Here is an 18,444-nt window from a genome sequence, read left to right as displayed (position 1 = left end):
AATCTCACTACTGCCATGAGTAGCAATTGATGTTAAGACAGTAAAGTTTAGAGGTACATTTGTGGTTTGCATTTTTGACATTCAGGAAAATGGTATCCTATGGGAAAGATGCACATCATCTGCCAAAGTCACTCCCTGGGTAGTAAAGTAAATGGAGTTAAGTGCCAAAGACAGGGTTTCCCTAAAACTCACACAGCAGAACTTTGAAAGACAGCCTAGAGAAGAATCAAATGACAATCTGCCTGCCTCCCTAAAGGACCATCCCTTGAGATTCTATTTTACACACAGCAAGAAGGAAGAAGGAAGGAGTCTTCCTCTTTACACAAGGAAGAAGTATCCACGTGATAAATAATACTTACAGCATATGCACCTATTAAAAACGCTGCATTTGCTCGTTTCCGCTGGTCAAAACTGGTATAGTACACTATCTTCTTTCTTGATAGACTGAAATACTGTTAAAAAAATAAGAGACAGCATATTTACTGAGAGAAGAATGCACTTTAGAAATACTTTTAAAACTCACTTTTCCAAAACTGAAAAATAAATCAGATTCTTAAAATTAAAGGAAAAATAATTACTGATACAATAAACAATTTTCTTACATTGCTGACAAGAGTGCAGGGAAATAGCCACTATATCAGGGCAGATCTCTTCATTTGCTGTGTGAAAATAGCCTAATAAAATGCAGTTGAACCAAAATGTTCAGTGTAAAATACTGGATTTTTTTTTTTCCAAGTTCAAATAATTGAACAATAGCTTGTGAACGCTGATTAAAGACACTGAAATTTTCAGACTAAAACACCCTCCCATATGTTAAATCTCTGTAGCATACAATTCTGTGGAAAAGACAAGAGAAAAACTGAAGCAATCACTCTTACAGGCATTTTATAAGTTAAACACCACTCTTCCATCTATACTATGTAAAATTGGGTGACAGACATCTTTAGAAAGCTTCAACAGGAAGAATTTATTAAAAAAAAAGAAATTGCACAAGTGAAAAGCCTGAAAAAAAAGGCTAGGCAGAGACAAAACTAGTAACACGTGCAATTCTTCTTTCTTTAGGAAGAAAAGAAGTCTCTGTCAGAATCCTGTGGACAAAACTCCCATTGAAAACAAGACCAACAAGCACCAGAAAAGAACAATAATGACAAACTGCAGAAAAACTATTTAAAGCCAGAGACATAAAATTGTCACTTAAAAACAGCATAGTTGGACAGTTTATTGCTTTTTGTTTGTTTAGCTTCATGAATTGCTACACTTTCTTTATATTCTACAACACTACCACTCAAGTTTTTCCTAACAGATTTCTACAGTACTACTACAGTTTTGAGGAAGTCATCAACAGACATACTGGATTCTGCTTCTAAATATTTGAAGCACATTTCTATTTTTAGAAGTTGCTCATTTTATAAACTGCCTTTATACCATTGCTGCTGTTACCAAACTTCAGGTTTTTAAGTCAAATTTGACAACTTTAATTTACTTTCTTTTCCTGTTCTTGGCACTGATGACACTTGAGGGTGGGAGATAAGGTAACTGCTGCAGAATTGTGTTTTATTTATTTAAGTAGTGCCAACTCTACTTCACTTCCACAAATCTGTAAACATTGACGCTCATTAAATCTTGTCGCAAATTTTAGGACAGCTTTAACCACAGAATCACATTAAAAGAAAAAAAAAAAGACAAACCCCAAGTACAAAAAAACCCAAAACCCCACACCAAAACCCCCCAAACCAAAAAACAAATAGCTGATAAATTCAGTAGAAAACTGACGCACATATCACAGTGAGCATCTTGCTCCCACCCACCACAGAAATAGCACCTTTAACAGCAGTTCTAACAGTATATTCCAGTCTGGTCTGACTAGGTACAACTGCCACAGGTGGAAGGAGTGAGAGTTAATGCAACTGAGTATCTCTAAATACGACTGCAATTCCCAAGACAGCTGGTTGCTGTTGACTGGAAGAGGTTGTATCTTGAGACCGACAGCAACATCTCCCTCAGTGTATATGCAAACATATAAAGCTCAAGTAATTATTTAATTAGTGAAGCATTCAATTTTTATTAAAACTTGACAAAATTAATCCCAGTATTTTAAGATTCTTCCTTTCTTCCCCCTCCACAATTTTTTAACTTTAGTGTTCTGTAACCACAATTCCACCCATGATGTGTAGGTGGGATACGATTACAGGTTATGCAACAGTGGTGACAGAACTTCAATTATAACTTGTTGACTACTACTTATTTTAAAGTGAAGTTCTTTGCAACAGTTTACAGTTCACCTGAAATACTATTTTAAACTGCAAAAAGCACATTCTGCAAGCTAGCCAGAAATAAGTTCTATGTAAAAGATCATATTTCTTGCTTTATTTTACAGAATCCATTTTTTTTTTAATCATATGGGTATATCAAATCATTCCAATTTTGAGATGCTTTGGTACCTGAAGTAGCCAAAAAGTAACAGCTCACCTTAAAAGCTTACAAAACATTCAAATGTTAGCAATATATAATTTTTACTATAAGAAAATTCTAGCAGTTTCACACATTGTTAGAAGACAAAACATAATAATATAACAGAACAGTATTTGTCAAGATATATCCCAGAGGAATATACTCAAAGACAACCTTTTGAACTAAAAGCAGAGGTTATATGAAAAGTGTGGCAGGTTTTGTTTTAGGTGATAAAACTAATTTATTGGGTGTATGAGAAGGTTCCAGAACACATTCTTTTCATTGTGAGATTACCTTTTTTTTTTTTTTTTAAATAGATCAATTCTTGTTTCTTTAAGACCTCAAGAGGTATTTACTTGCACAGAAATTGGTAACAGGCTTAGAAGGTGCCATTATGGACAATTACTAGATTGATATCTGTTTAGAATCACCAGATTATTTTACAGTATTTTATTTAATGGATATGGTTTAATATACTTGCATTGTTCAAGTAAGAAATTACTGCAATGTGTTTAATAAGCCTAGACCAATGCAAACACTATTTTTGTACATATACACACATATGTGCATATATACATAATACGTACATATAAATAGCAGTGAATACAAGGCTAGCAAACTGTCAACAGAAAGTTATGTGTTAGAACAGGTACACACAACCTGCCTCAAAAAATGTAAGCTGTCCTAAAGGAGATGCTTGCAATTCCTATAGTTCCATATTGCAATTCCTATAGTTCCAACTATAGTTCCTATATGCCTAGCAGTTTATTTATATTAAAAACCAAACAAACCAAACTGCTCTGTGATTCAGCAGCAATACACTTAGCATACAAGAAACGTTAACCCCATAGGTCATAAACCTGCCAGAACCTTCCCTCTCCTGCCTTTGATCTCCTGTACTTGTATCATTTATCTCAGCAACACTCCCTCTCTGATTACTCCTGCTTCCGAATTTATTGAGACTGTGTAAGGCTATACACACATAAAACAGCAGGTTTTTTAAAGCAGTTTTTATTAAATCAGACTAATTTAAACAGAACAAAAAATATTTCTTTCATAAATGAATCACAGTTGCTTAGTCAAGTATTTTTTCCCAAAACAGAATTCAAATAACAAGTAGGAAGATAGCATGGCCAAGGATTTTTTTCTTGCTGTTGACTTGGCTAGTCAAGATCATCTCCATAGCAATCGGCAATCAAAACATTACAAACATAACAAGGTCAGAAAGGTTTTCCTGTAAAACATAACCAGGACTTTAGCTCCAACTTTCTCAGCAAATGGATATCTAAATAAACTCTTCAGAGCACAACTATTCACTGTTTTTAAATTCAGTCAGCATAAAGTTACAACAATTTACTTTAAAATGTTGGTCTGCCAAAAAGTGTTACTTGAAAGTGTTAGTCTGCACATTTCAAACTGGTTACCTTCTCCTTCCCTACCTGTCCCCCAAGAAAGGAGAGGGGAAAGCAGAAAATTGTCTCCACGTCTAATTACTCTCCCAAAACCGAAACAGATATAGCTGAAAGACTTGGAGGGAAAGTTTGTGGGGTTTGTTTGTTTTAATGAGATCTTATACTCTCATTTCTCCTGTTCCTATTCATAGAAGTTTTAAACTTAATAGAAGTCTAAGTCTTTAATTCCTTTTGAGACACCATATCCACACAAAAACTACCATGTTTTGTGAGTAATTTTTTTCTGTCATGCTTCTTTTACAGACTTTTTTTTGTAAGAAATGTATACGAAGTGCATACCCAACCAGGTGTGTACCAAACCATGGCAGGAATCATCCAGGCTTAAGCACTGTGATTGCCTTAGAGTCCCAGAAGTGTTGCAGTACGGCAACAGGAACCATGCTGCCGCAGAGGCTGGATTTCCAGAGAATGATAATCTGTGGTGCATTTTACTTCCTACGATCAGCTCACTCCTGCTGTTGGTCACAGCACACGGTTACCCTTAATGCAAGGGTGTGCAAACAGCAGGTTGCCCAACAGGACTCTGTCTCCATGTCGTTACTTTGATCAGCACTTCCCATCTCTGAAACACTGATTACAGGCTACCTATGTGTCCTCCTCTTGCCGTGTGAGAATGACCATATTTTTGCTGTTGCAGTTGCTCATTGTATTGATGCCCTGCTGGCAGGTAAATCACAGGTCATTAACTTCTGTCTTACACACACTAGTTCAGGCCTCAGGAATCCTCTCAGGAACCCTTGTGAAGGACAGACATAAGAAAGCGAGTACAGAAATGTAGAAACTGTGAATCCATAATTCTCAACTAGTCAAGCTGAGCAGTATTCTTTTGTAGCTAGACCAACAGAACACATCAGATGCAGTCTTCAGCCCTGGGATTTGGTCTCACAAGCCTACTTATCCACTGCCAGTAGTATCTAAATTAGGACAGAGTCTGATATATATTTTAAATTTGAGAGGAGCAAAGTTTATATTAGAAGGTACTGGCCTACCTCAGGAGTAGTGCCACTTAGATTGGTATCTATTCATGTGCAAGTTTCTATACCACTCAAGTGGTATTCCAAGCTTTAGCTGTTTGATTTCAGGTTTTACTTTCAAGTGGTTGCACTATCACATTACCCTTCTCTATTATGCACTAGTAGTTTAAATTAACCTATTTGGAATTAGCCTCTGGTAAGGTAACAACAACAAGAAGCACCTCCTCCCAGCTGAGACTGCAGCTGATTTGTATGAGATTTCTCTGTCCTGTTCTTGACCATCTGTACTCTTCACATAGCACTGTGTGACTGCTTTTTAAAAAAAAATATAAAAGTTACATTAAAATGACAGTTTGCTATATCAACCCTGCAAATGTCAGAGTTACTAATTCAGTTTCAATTTGGCTCTCGTGTATTTTATCCATTATAAAATATGGTCTTTATAGCATGATTACAAGCTGTTTATGAAAACAGCTTGCCTCATTCAATACAGACGACAGTCATAACAAGAATAAAGACTGTAGAGACATTCCTGTTTAATACTTTATCTTTTTTAAAAAAACCAAAACAAAACCCCAACAAAACCAAGTCCAGAGTTATTTATTAGTTGTGTTCTTATTTTCTGGGTGAAACTCTTGGTAGCTAGGGTCCAGTTTGAAGGTGTTCCAGTTCAGCTATAAAAGTATGAAAGTACACTTTAACAGTGATACATGAGACTGTATTCAGATCCCAAACTGATCACGGTCTCAATTTGAATCTGGAAAAAACAGAACGAATCTCTCTAGTTCTCATAGGCACAGTGAAATTTCAAATACTAGGTTTATTATTGGTTCTTCTCTGGACTAACCACTCCACAGAGCGAGCATTCTCCACAGTCTTTAATAACTCAAATAAGGTCACAAACAGCAGAATTAATGTTTTTTAATTAAAAAAAAAAAAAATTCCTAGTGAGTCAGCATCATTGGTCATATGTTTAAATGGGACAGCAGCACTGAAAAATAGGGCGATAACATATATATAAGCTCTATTTAGTGTTAACACAGAAACGGCAAATACAATGTTTTCCCAACAGGCATTCAAAAATTAGAAAAACTAGAGTATATTCTTTTTATTATTTTTAACTAAATTTCTGTATTAAAAATCAATGTAAGTTCTCACTAGAACCACTTTTTTTGCAAAAAAATTATAGCAACTCTACAAACCTCTTGATTTGCAGAACCTCCTCTTAACACTATCTGTGACTTTAAGTCAGCATGCCCCTGGAAGTAGTAGATAGCATGAATCAACTTGCATAATGGTTTGATTTGTGCAGCAAACATTAGTCACAAAGCATAATGTCATTTTTGACACAGGAATCCTCTTAACAGTGGCCTGTGTTATTACATCTGTTCTCCCATTTTCTCCTTCTGTCAGTTACAAGTCTAAGATTTTATATTATAAAGATTTTAAATCTCTAATATTTAGTGAAGCGTCTCCTTGCTATTTGCACTCAAGTGATAATTAGTACCTTGGAATTAAAACACGTGTTTCATTTCTTGCAGTTGATAGGTTTTCTATACATGCTGCAAATCACTTCACAGGCATTTAGGGACCAGGTTAAATTTACAGCTATGTGCTCAGTGTACTGGGTCTGTCTGGGATGGAGCTCTGTTTTCTCCACAGCACCCTGCATGATGCTGTGCTGTGACTAAACCGTGTTGGTAAGACACCAGTGTTTTAGCTGTTGCCAAACAGCACTTACACAGCATCAAGGCCTCCTGTTTCTCACTGTCCCCACAGCAAGCAGGCTGGGGTGGGCAAGATGCTGGGAAGGCACATGGCCAGGACAGCTGACCCAAACTGACCAGAGGGATATTCCGTACCATGTAACATCATGCTCAGCAATAAAACTGAGGAGTAGTCTTCCTAAATTAGCAGTTGCTTGGAGACTGGCCAGGCTTTGGTCTGCTGGTGGGAGGTAGTGACTGACTGTCTTTGCACCACTTGTTTTATTCCCCCCTGCCATCTCTCTCCACTTCTTATTCCCCCACTTAAATTGTCTTTATCTCAACACACAAGTTTTCCTTGGTTTTGCTCTCTGACTCTCTTCCCTGTCCCACGCCAGAGTTGGGGTGGCAGCGAGTGAGCAGCTGCCAGGTGTTTTGTTTCTGGCCAGGGTCAACCCACATCAGACTTGTGGTTTTATGACAGGACAGTGTTGTTAGAAAATTTTAATATCTTCTTTGGATACCACAGCAGCTTTTTCTTTTGACTTTAAAGTGTTGATCCCTTTATAAAGTTGTCTAGAATGTGTAAATGCAACAGTTAATTGTAAAGATCACAATGACTGAGGTTTTTTTGGGGTGTTTTTTTTGTTTTGGTTTTTTCTTGTTTTTGTTTTTTTTTTTTTTCCTATCTCTAGTGAAGAGCAACTCAAAATTGCCATAAATCAGCAATCACTATATGGAAGTAAGAAAATAAGAAAGCTTCCACAAATTAATTGATAGGGAGTGACACTTCTACAAGATAGAAAAAGGAACCATTTTTATATGTGTAAAAACACATTTCCGTAACACTTACTAGAAGCAACTTTTCATTAAATTGAATGAGATTTAGAAGAACTTTCCACTGAGTAAGATTTAGTTTAAAAAGTATGATTTTGGGGCCTATGTTTTGTTCTTGTTCATGGGTATGGGGTTTTTTTGTTTGGTTGTTTTTTTAATATCTGTTTTTTCAGTATTCATACTAGCATACTCACTTCATTAACTGCAAACCCATGAAATATCTAGAGTGGGTTTTGTTACTATTGTCTTGAAACTGTAAGGTTATGAAAAAAGGTGAACATATCCTTCAGTGCCTCACCTGCTAAGCAACAACGAAAGCATATTCATTTTTTCCATTCTTCAGAGAAAAAATAATTCAGAATAAAGAATAACCTTAAAGCTTAGAAGTAACCATCTAGATAATGAGCACCTAACAACCACTTTCAAACTGGATAATACATTTTAGTTGAATTTCAAAACACAAAAATACAGGAACGTTGTTTTTAAACAAAGCTTACCTTTAACTTCTTATTTAGTTTACAGCAGTATCTGTACAACATTGCCAAATTCAAAGGTCCAAAATCTCCATAGAAACTGGGAGAAAAAGAACAAAAAAGTATTATTTATACAAAAGAGCTAAGCAAATTTCAACATGCATGTTGTTGATAGTTAAAGCTGCAAATCAATAACTTTTGGGGATACTGAGTAGATAAGCCCTTTATTGATTTATTTAAAAGGACAATATCAACAATTAATCTGAAGTGTTTGTAGCTTCAGTTTAAGATGGTCCAGTAACTACGTTTTCCATTATATATACATGCACTAACTACATAATTTCTTCTTCATCCCATGATATCCAGTCTGGTTTTGGCCAAAACTACAGAGCAAAGAACTTCAAGACGTGATCTACTCCCCTTTAGGCCACGTTGATGTCATCCTAGATGAAGGTTCAACAACTGCTTAAGACGAGAACATATCATTGGATACTATGAAGAATAAGCTAAATAGCATTTCTTATGGGTAGTAAAATTTATTTAATAGTATCCAGTCTTGATCTCTGTCTGAAATTTAAGCTTATTTCTTTTTATCCCATCCTCCACTATTCCAGTGAGTACATATTACATATACACTTCACATACAATTATGTTTCCCTAGTCCTCTCAAATCCTCTTGTCTCTAGGCTGTTATTTCAATTTATTTTTTATTTCATGTATTCTGATTTTTCTTGTTTTTCTCTTATAGAGTCTTCTTAATCATTCACATTACCCTTGAAGCAGCAATCACTGTCCTTATGGTAAGAGCTAAGGGCAGTATTCTATACAGGAAAATTATTGCACAGTAATAGTAAGATCCTGGTAGGGATTCACAGTGCTCTTCCTAGCTAACCCTTCACAGAGGCATCTTTACAAGTAAGAGCAGCCTTTATGCAAGCAACTTATGACACCTTCTAGAGCTTTCTCCCCCACCATCCATTGTGCAAAACTGCTCAAAATTTAAGTTGCAAGCTTTCTCCAATATTTTTCCTTTTTGTGTATAGAAGTCTTTAAATTGACGGTCTATGAATATCTGTTGATGTACACGTTATACATTATAGTGAGAATGGACTATAACTTCAACTGTTTTAATCTGTTCTGCGTTAAGTCTTTCCATACAACAGACAGGACACTTGCCTATTGAGAAACAAAACAGGCCATCAGCATCTGAACGTGTGTTATTTGAGGAATGACAAAAGAAAAAAGTAACTGTTTTCTAAAACCCCTGAGCTTTGAAGCAGTAAAATTTTATTGAGATCAGATGATAGGTGTTAGCACATTTCAAACTTTCTTCCCCACGGTAGAAGGTTTACTTTTCAAGAAAATTAATTACATTCCAGTTAAACATAAGAAGGAAATTTTTATTTTGAGGGCAAACATTGGGAAGAGGTTGCTCCAAGGCTGTGGAGTCACAAGCCAGTTGTACAAGGTTGAGCAACCTGCTCTTGTTGACCTTGCTTTGAGCCCAGAGGTTGGACTAGATGATCTACAGAGATGCCTTCCAGCTTCAGCCATTCTGCTATTCTAAGTGGACACAACAATGAAGTAGGAGTGCCCTGCCCTTTTGGTACTTACACCTTCAATAATATCCTCCTCCCCACATTCTCTCAAACATAAAAAGCCAAGCCCAGTGCAGAAAGAGACAATTATATTGGTCTGATCACCATCTAGGATGAGTAGCCTGCCTGCCACACCAATTCTATTTCAGTATCATCTACTTTGCAATACCAAACAACGTATAAGTGTTTGTTAAGATTCATTTCAGCCTTACAGTACAGAATAATATGACACAATGCTTTATTACAGAAGCTCATTTGCTGGGTCAAAGATTAAGCTGTCCAACTCTGAGGACTTTATTTGTAGGTTGCACAGAAGTGGCAGTAAAGCAGGGTTTAACTTTAGAATTCCACATCTTTTCTAAGGTAAGTTTGTCAGATACAGTCAACAGTTATAGTTGTTTTCAAAACAAAACCCTCCACACAGTTTTTAATAGAGATGAAATAGGGAAAAAATTGTTCTAAGGATGAGTTATGGCAAATAAAACTGGAGCTCTAACAGCACTAGAGTGAACGTAGCTCCTAGAAAAGCTATATAGGTTTACTAACATCTCTTCCCATTCTGCTGCACTGACACCTTCAAAATAAAAAAAACAATCCTATCTTGTTCCATTAACTCTATTTAGAGACTTCTTTCACTTAAATATATGATGGAAGATGATTTTAAGATTATTTTGTGAAAAATACTTGTAAAAGTGTTGTGAAAAAGTGTGGAACACGATAAGAATAGAGAATACTTTTTTTTAAACCAGGGTAAGCAAAGTAGCTTTGATCAGCTCAAAGACAGGACTGAATACACAGTTAATCTGCAGCACTGAAGAACTACAGTCATGCTTTATGATAAGTTACTACTATACATTTGCTAGAAGTACCTTAATAGGAAATCATGTATCCACTTCTACTTTACCACATGATTAAACTCAAACAGAAGTGTAGGAAAAGCACATTAAAATGCTTTATTCATTAAATTCGTAAATTTACATTTGTAATGAAAATGCAAAATGTATTTACAAATCAATTTATCCACAGCAAACAAATTACTATTTTGTTGGGGACAAGGATAAAATACATTTACAGAATCTATCCATGAAGTAATTATATTTCTACAAAATAAAGCTATTCAGATTCTCTCAACCACCAAGCTAAAGATTTCACAATCTTGGACTATTTCTCCATGACTTATTACTACTAAGTATGCTGTGTTCCTCTTAACACAGGGGGAAAGAATGTATCATAAAAGAAATAAAATCTAATTATATGCTAGTCACTGATAAAAATCTACCCAATATTTTACTTCCATCTCTTTTTGTAGGTAATAGACTTTCTTTGACTCTAGATGTTGTAATAAGGATTAATATACAATAAGAAATCAAGATGCCTCTGAAGCTTAAGCCAGTTAAGAAAGATAGTCATTTACAATGGAGGTGGGAATCAGATATGAGGAACAGAAGGCAAGTATGGTATTAACCTATGTTTAATTATATTTTGTTTTAACTGAGTACTTAGATGATAGCTTAAATTATTCTTCCCCCTCATCACACAGAAACTTACTATCCTTATGCTTCTCAAACGAAGAAGTAGCAAAATCCCAGAATACCCTAGATGAATATTTAAATACTCTACTTCAAAAATACTATCATAATGCCACCTGGAAGCAGTTCATGTTTTCATGTATCTGTATTCTCCTTAGAATAGACTCCTAGAACCACTCCTTCCTATGAGTTCTTATAGCATAGGATCTGAGGTACTTGCTGCACTGTATCATAGGAACGGCCATGCCCCTAGAAAGGCCAGCCCATAAAGAGCTCATTGGTCTACTCTGTTATGCAAGCAGCTAGTGTACACTCTTCCAGGAAACCTAATGGTGAAAGAAATGTACTCCACAACTCCTCAGGACAGCAACTCCTTTCTGACTGCAGTTCCATGGGATGCCACATGAAGGTGCCGTGAATCAGCTCAAGCCTTGGACACCTCTTCTGAGTGCAAAAGCCACAGTTTACCAACATTTGAATACCTCTGACCCTAATACAGCACAATGATAAACAGCTTTCATATCTTGAAGTATTGCCTGGTTATGGTCAGTGAAGGAATACTGTAGCCTGGCAGACTTTGAAATGAATTGATAACCTCCACATTAACATCACAGTCAATCTATTTATGGCCAAGGTATAAAGTTATCTTTCAAAGATAAACTGCACTACTTGTACTTTACCCCAGAAGCCTGATGCTTTTTCCCCACAGATGAATACACCACAGCAGTAGTTTTATACTGCCATCCACTTACAATTTTGTGATACAGCAACAGAAGTATGGATGGAAGGATAGGAGATCACTATCTGAAAAGCTATTTTCAGGGTTCTTTCCTTCATGACAGACCAGTGAGAGTTCAGTGTCATTGCTACACTGAACGTGAGGGTATGCATGCGTTCTTACCAGGCTGTGGGTATTTCCTATAGTCTGAATATGGTTCAAAGCCTAATTACCATATTGGGGGAGGAAAAAAGCCATAGGATAGATCCACCAAGTCAGTTCTAACAATGCAATAATGCTCAGAGGTGATGACTTTACTTGCATAGCAATTTACTCAATTATTGGTTTTGTAACTTGAAAACAGAAGCACAGTTTAACAATAGTAATAATTTTCTGGAGTATGTACACCAGAACTGGAGTACAACTCCTCCTTTAGGTAGGAAGCTTGCCTTCTTGGACATAAGAAACTACATAAAGTCATTTTTCTGCCAAAACAGAAGCATCCTAAGCTTGCAATTACTCCAACCAAAACATTAACCACAAGAACTTCAGGAACTAGCAGAAATATAGCTTCCTAACTGCAAAACTACACTAATTTTTCAGCGCTTGACAAAGATACAGCTTACTATTAAAATTAAGCACTGAGACAGAATTAGAATAAGAAAAAAAACCAAAAAAACAAACAACATTCTCCACATGCTTTTCTCCCCCCCTTTCCTAGACTGGATGTATGGAACATTCAGGTGACTGCACTGTCAGGCCCTTGCTGCATGTGCCCTGAACCTAGCCGTTAAGCACTACGAGAACCAGCTCCTGCAGAAGTGGCCAACTGGCTACTACAGATAAACGCTTCAAATCATAAGCTGAACACATCTTGCACGCAACAAAGTTTCTGGATGAAAGCCAAAAGGATCAGTCCACACATTCATCACAACATAAATTCAGTCTTCTTTCTCCAACTCCTGTTTCCTAGAGTATGTTCCTCCCTACTTCTCAGGCGCATGAACAAAGGTGGGATGCTCAGTGGCACTGTCTCACTGCTCTAGCCCCACCAATTCCAGTAACATGTGAATTGCTAGGAGCTTTCTTATCTGGGCTGAGACACAATCCCCAACACTTAATACTACTTAGGGACTTGCATACTTCTGAACAGATGAAGGATGATACAGCAAATATAACCCTAGAAATTATATATCGCCCCACTGCTTGCATCTGAAGCCAGGAATAATGCTGAGGCTCTGGACTAGCAAAACACCAGGTAATCGCTCAATTTCCCCTTCAGTGTTCCAAATATTCTTCAAGATCCTGATTGTTCAAAATCCAACAAGAACTCATAGATCCAAGTTACAGATTATTAAATAGCATTTTTGTTACAATGCTCCTTGACGTCAAGAACAAACTATCAGTGAAGAGTTTCTCCTATAAAATGTTTCCCTATAGAAGAATCTTCAGGTCATGTTAAAAATCTACTCTCTATGGAAAAAAAGTCACCTTAATGGAGACCAAGTTTCTCGAAAGGGGATTCCTATATCAAGCTACACTCCCATCCAGTATAAAACTGGAGCCCAGAAAACAGATCTGTTTCATCCTGTTACACTTTTACTGAAAAAAAAATTTAAAATAAAAAATTTTTAAAAAATTCTCAATACTTTTGGCAATTGCTTTTATCTTTTCCATACAAAGAAGGGAAGGCAGATAATGGTAAAGCAATGGGTGGGTATAAAGTTTATGAAACTGTTGGACAGGAGAACACCACAGGTGTTAAGGAATAGCACTTTAGAAGTTTCAAATATAAAGTTATATCAGTAGTCGGTGTCTGAAGGAAAAGTTGACACTCTCCGTTCTTAGAAATTCTGATTTTCTTGTTTGCAGTGAATTTAAAATCTGTCATTTTAAGATGGAAAACAAAATAAAGCTGAAGTACTATTCTTAATAGTCGTGTGTAAGAATTAGACATACAAAAGCTGCTACCAGTATATGAAGTTTTTCTGCTCTGTATTTACATTCACATTGACAAAAGTTAGAAGTTGGTAAATTTCCTTTTTTTTGGTGGACTTTAGCTTACCAAGTTATCTTGGTCACCTGATAGTCAAGTTCAAATCTTCAAAAGCTACTGATGTGAACAAGGAACTCCCTGTTCTCTGTGTCAAGAGACAGCTCTGTTTGTTGCAACAAGGCTAAGTTTAACTTTTCTTTTTCCTTTCAAATGACATAAGCCACAGAACAACAGAGAAGTTCAGGTTTCTTATGCAACTACTGTTACTGAGTAGCCACAGAAGAGCAGCATTTAGCCAAACTAAAAATAAACAAGTCAACCCTTACTCTTCTCACCGGAAAGAGAAACTGCTTCTTTGCATGTACACAGGCAGTAAAGGAAATGAGTCCTATGAGTCAAAGTCCAAAGAGTACTCATTTAATATTGTCGCAGCTTAGCATTTGAGAGACTTTTCTACTGCTGCTTGAACTCAGCAACATAGCTAACATTAAGGCTGCTGTGAAACGGGTAAGTAACACACCATGGCTTGAAATGAAGTTTTAGTGTAAAACATAGGATGTACAGAGAATATAATATTATTTTCTTTTACAGCTGCTCACCAGATGTCAGAGACTAGATGTGCAAAAGTTGTTTATAAAAGAGATCCGAAGTCAGAACAAATGACATAATAAAAACATTATGATTTATGAAAGCTGCCATTAAAACTTATCAGCAAGAGATTCCTGTTTCTCATCATCTTAATTTTTTTTTTTTTTTTAGAAAACTACTCAACAGTAAAAAGGACATAAAAAGTTGCTTCGATAAAAATATGTGAAAGCCAAGTTAAGCAGTCAAGTGTAGTATTCTCAACCCAGATCTGTTTACTGAAAGGTGAAACATGAAAGACGCTATTCTTGGAGAACAAAAAGCTTCTTACTAGTGCCTAACTCATAAATTGAGGTCTTGCCAAGGCAAGGCTTGTCTATTTGCCAAATGACAGTCTTCGTCAAGCCAGATTACTTCTCATTAACTCCATTTTCCTGAAGTAACAGTTACCTGCACTACACTACCCTGAAAGATTGCATTCTCTTATAAGCAGTACTGCAGACCTTCTCGGGAGGGACCTCAGTTTCAGGAAGAGACTGACAAAATGTTACAGGAACCGAACAATCAAAAAAGATAATTCAGAATTGGACAAATTGATTCAGGTTTCTTGTTCCTTCAACTGAGGAATTTACATACCATTTCCCTAGCATAACAGGTTCAAGGTTAAATTGCAACACATTTAACTAAAATAGTGACAGTTCTAGTAGCGAGTTCCTAGTTAGATGGTATTTCAGCCCATCTTTATTGTTTTTAAAAGTGTGAATGTTTAAATGAGTGAAGACAGTGTTATGAATTCATTAGAACAGTTGACAACTTGGAGTGAAAACTGAAGGCTAAAGTACTCAAGATTACATAATCACACTTTGTGTACAATTTAGTGACAAATCACATGACAAACTGCAAGAACAAGTCAGCATTTATGAGACCAAAACTTCCAAAACCATTAGCCCTAGCACTACAGCTGTTCTGTCTAACAAATAAGGTATACTATTAATGTACACTATTACTTCCTTACGTCTCTCCAAGACTGGGGGAAAAAAAAAGGGAAGCATGGCAGTGAGATTTTAAGTACTACGTGATCAAATAACATGCTGTCTGTAATCAGATAACTCCAAACCTACATATTCATGAGGTTTTCAGATGATATATTGCTTTAGTGAAAGCAAACTGACACCTCAGTAAAGTCAGCTAAATAAATTTCTGTAACACTTCATACTTAAGAGTTATCGCTGAAGTTAACAGAATAACAGTTCAAAGAGAAGTAGTTTGTTCCATGCACAATGAAGTATTTTTCTCTTGTCACTAGCATGATGCATCTGAACTGAACTGATTCAATAAACAATCATTAACCAAATTACTTACATACCTCACAGGTGCTGAGGATTTTGTGTTTGAGTCAACATCTCCTATCCTCCCTCCTCCTTGTAACAACCTGAACAACTCATTTAATTAAAAAGCAGAAGTGGCCATGAAATTCTGATCAGCAAGAACAGCGAGGCAGGCCACTTTGAATGAAGACTCTGGAAACCACCGTTCTAAGCTACAGCACTTCAAAACTCACTTCCAAATGTTTATTTTGCTATCATGTAATAAATATTTCTAATCATTCTTGCAGAAATAAGGCTGAATTTTTGAGAAAATGAGCAGAAGAGCCAATCTGGTATATTAAAGTTACACTCCACAACTATTTACAAAGAATCCCTGATGTCAGATCCCCCACATTGCTGTGCAGCCTGTGAAATGTAACAGACTGATGTCAAGCCTGCTGATGAGCATAAGGAAAAGGGAAGCTATAATAAAATCAGTATTTCCCCAAGAACCAAGAGACTTGCATTCTATTCCTCATTTTGCCTCTAGCCTTCCAATTTCAGAAAAATATTGGAAAAAAAAAATCATAACCCTGACACCTGCTTTTACTTCCCTGAGACAATATAAACTTCCTGGGAGACTGAAAAATAGAGAGGAAAACATAAAAATAAAATCAGGTATGGTTCTGCTACCAAATATTGCATACACTGATAGTGATGGGTGCTGTAATACAAATATCAGCAGAAAGTTTAGCACTATTATGTAAAAGAGTTAGGTTACTACACAAACTTCTTTCATACCACCTTGTAACTGTCACTTAATTTCAAATTATGTTTTAGTAATTTAATTTGAAAGCACAAAAGGGACAGTATCATTATGGTATCAAATACAGGATGATACCTTTAAAAAAAGGCCAAATACATTAGGAACTATAAATTCAGAAAATACACCACGAGTTACATGTCCAAAATCTTTAGATGTGCCCTAGAAGATAAAGGAAACTTTGCTTCCTTCCATTGTCTTGTAATTATACCTGGCATCATGTTACACCCTGGTTTGTGGTTAACAGTTAGCTGGGTTAAGGAGCACACTTACTGAATTTCCTTTATACATGTTAAAGAAAATTACTTTTTTTCCACCCCTCAAATTTCTCAGTACTTTTTTTTTTTTTAAATGATACTGTCCTCACACAAAGCACCCCAGTTACAGTCCTCAGTTAGTACAACCATCTGTGACTAACAGAGTACAGAACTGCTCCCCCTTCCCACCCCTAAGATCAAATCCCACGTAAGATTCCTTCAGCCTTCCCAGAAGCGTATTAAGAATTAGAAACAAAATACCTCAGTTTAAGCATAACATCAAAGTCTTAGAAGAGATACAAGATCAAATTTTTCTTTCACTAAAGAAAGTGGAACATATTCATATAACACAAAGTGCTCATGACCTTCTCCAGTTGCATTCTGCTTTCAATATTAGGTCACCTTTGTGTTTGAGTACTCCTGACGTCCCTTCCAGGCTAAATTAGTTAACGATCATTACAGAACCTACTTCCAACCCAAGCAGTTAATTACAAAAGTCAACTTTGGAAAGAAATCATTGGGAGCTCCAGAAGATGACATACAGCTTAATATAATGAAGACTCAAAAACATGTGTAGAGAAGAAACCCTAAAATATAAGCTGTGCACAGAAGGAAGCTAGAAACCAAGTTTACACCTTCACAGAAGCAGTACTGAAGTCACTGGAGAAGGGAAGGAAGAATGGTTGATGCTCACAAGTTTTTCAACTCATATGGAATGAAAGTTATATTCAAAATAAGACCACATTTTCTGTTTCACTTCTGCTGGAGCAAACCCCTTGTCGAGTGGCTAGATACATCATCACACATGAAACAGTTGACCTGAGAACAGCGTAACTACTTTTTAACCACAGCACAGAGCAATTACTTTATTTGTTTAGTGTATTTTATGTCCTTTAGTAGTATTCACAACTATAATCAATTTTACTGTTGACCTTTTATGTGCTATCAGTGTCTTCCAAACACATGAAGCTTTTACTTCACAGAAAACACTTTTTCAGCTGTTCTAAACCTACAAAAGCCAACAGCAAGTGCCATCTCAAAAGCTTCTGCAGACTTATAAGAAAAGTTGCAAGTGTTCTTCAAAAGCACATTTAAGTTTTGCATTCTTATGATTCTGTATAAAAGGTGACCACTTCATACTCTCAATACAGGAAAATACATATAAAACAAACTATTGCTTCACCTATTCATACCAAACAACAGTCTTCTATTTAAGACACCATTTCATAAGATGTAATTAGTCTTAAGAGATTTTCTCCACCTTGTAAACAAATCTAAGCTCAGATACCCTTCAACTAGCTAAACCACAGTTTAACACATGTAACTGGTTTTGTAGCTGTTTTTGTGTTTTTTAAAACAGCGATCTTGTTAAACCCGTTTCAGCTAACATATAAATATATTCAAGCTAACATTACCCTCATGCTTTATGCAAGTAGCTAAATGGGGCAAAAATACTCCGTACAGTGTTAAAGTGCGTGGGGGGATCACTTCGAGTCTGCAAACCACAGCAGGTCAGAACACTTACTTTTCATAGACCAGTTCCTCATCAGTACAGAAGTAGTGAGTATTTACGGTACTTTTCGGTTTATTTCGTAAAGTAGCGAAGTACAACCGATCTGAAAGACAGGTTAGAACAGCGCAGGTCGGACAAAGCAGATCTCCGCTTCCCCAGGGCGGGCCGGTCACCCCGCCGGTCACCCCGCGGCCCGGGAGCGGAA

The 18,444-nt window shown here is 36.4% G+C and overlaps 1 protein-coding gene across 1 annotated transcript in view; it reads right to left on the bottom strand.

Annotated features, from left to right (window-relative positions):
• Positions 1 to 18,389, bottom strand: part of LOC104524313 (dual specificity protein phosphatase CDC14A) — a gene marked incomplete at its 5' end in the record, with an annotated part of 55,531 nt that extends 37,142 nt beyond the window's left edge. The window contains 3 exon segments of the mRNA XM_010167142.1: positions 360 to 452; positions 7,938 to 8,013; positions 18,252 to 18,389. Coding sequence (XP_010165444.1) covers positions 360 to 452; positions 7,938 to 8,013; positions 18,252 to 18,389 — 307 coding nt within the window.
• Positions 18,390 to 18,444: the final 55 nt, after the last annotated feature.

The sequence above is a fragment of the Antrostomus carolinensis genome, unplaced genomic scaffold, assembly GCF_000700745.2.
Source record: "Antrostomus carolinensis isolate BGI_N321 unplaced genomic scaffold, ASM70074v2 scaffold11784, whole genome shotgun sequence".
Classification (NCBI taxonomy): domain Eukaryota; kingdom Metazoa; phylum Chordata; class Aves; order Caprimulgiformes; family Caprimulgidae; genus Antrostomus; species Antrostomus carolinensis.
The sequence above is the reverse complement of the archived record's forward strand: the minus strand, read 5'-3'. Positions and strand labels throughout refer to the sequence as shown.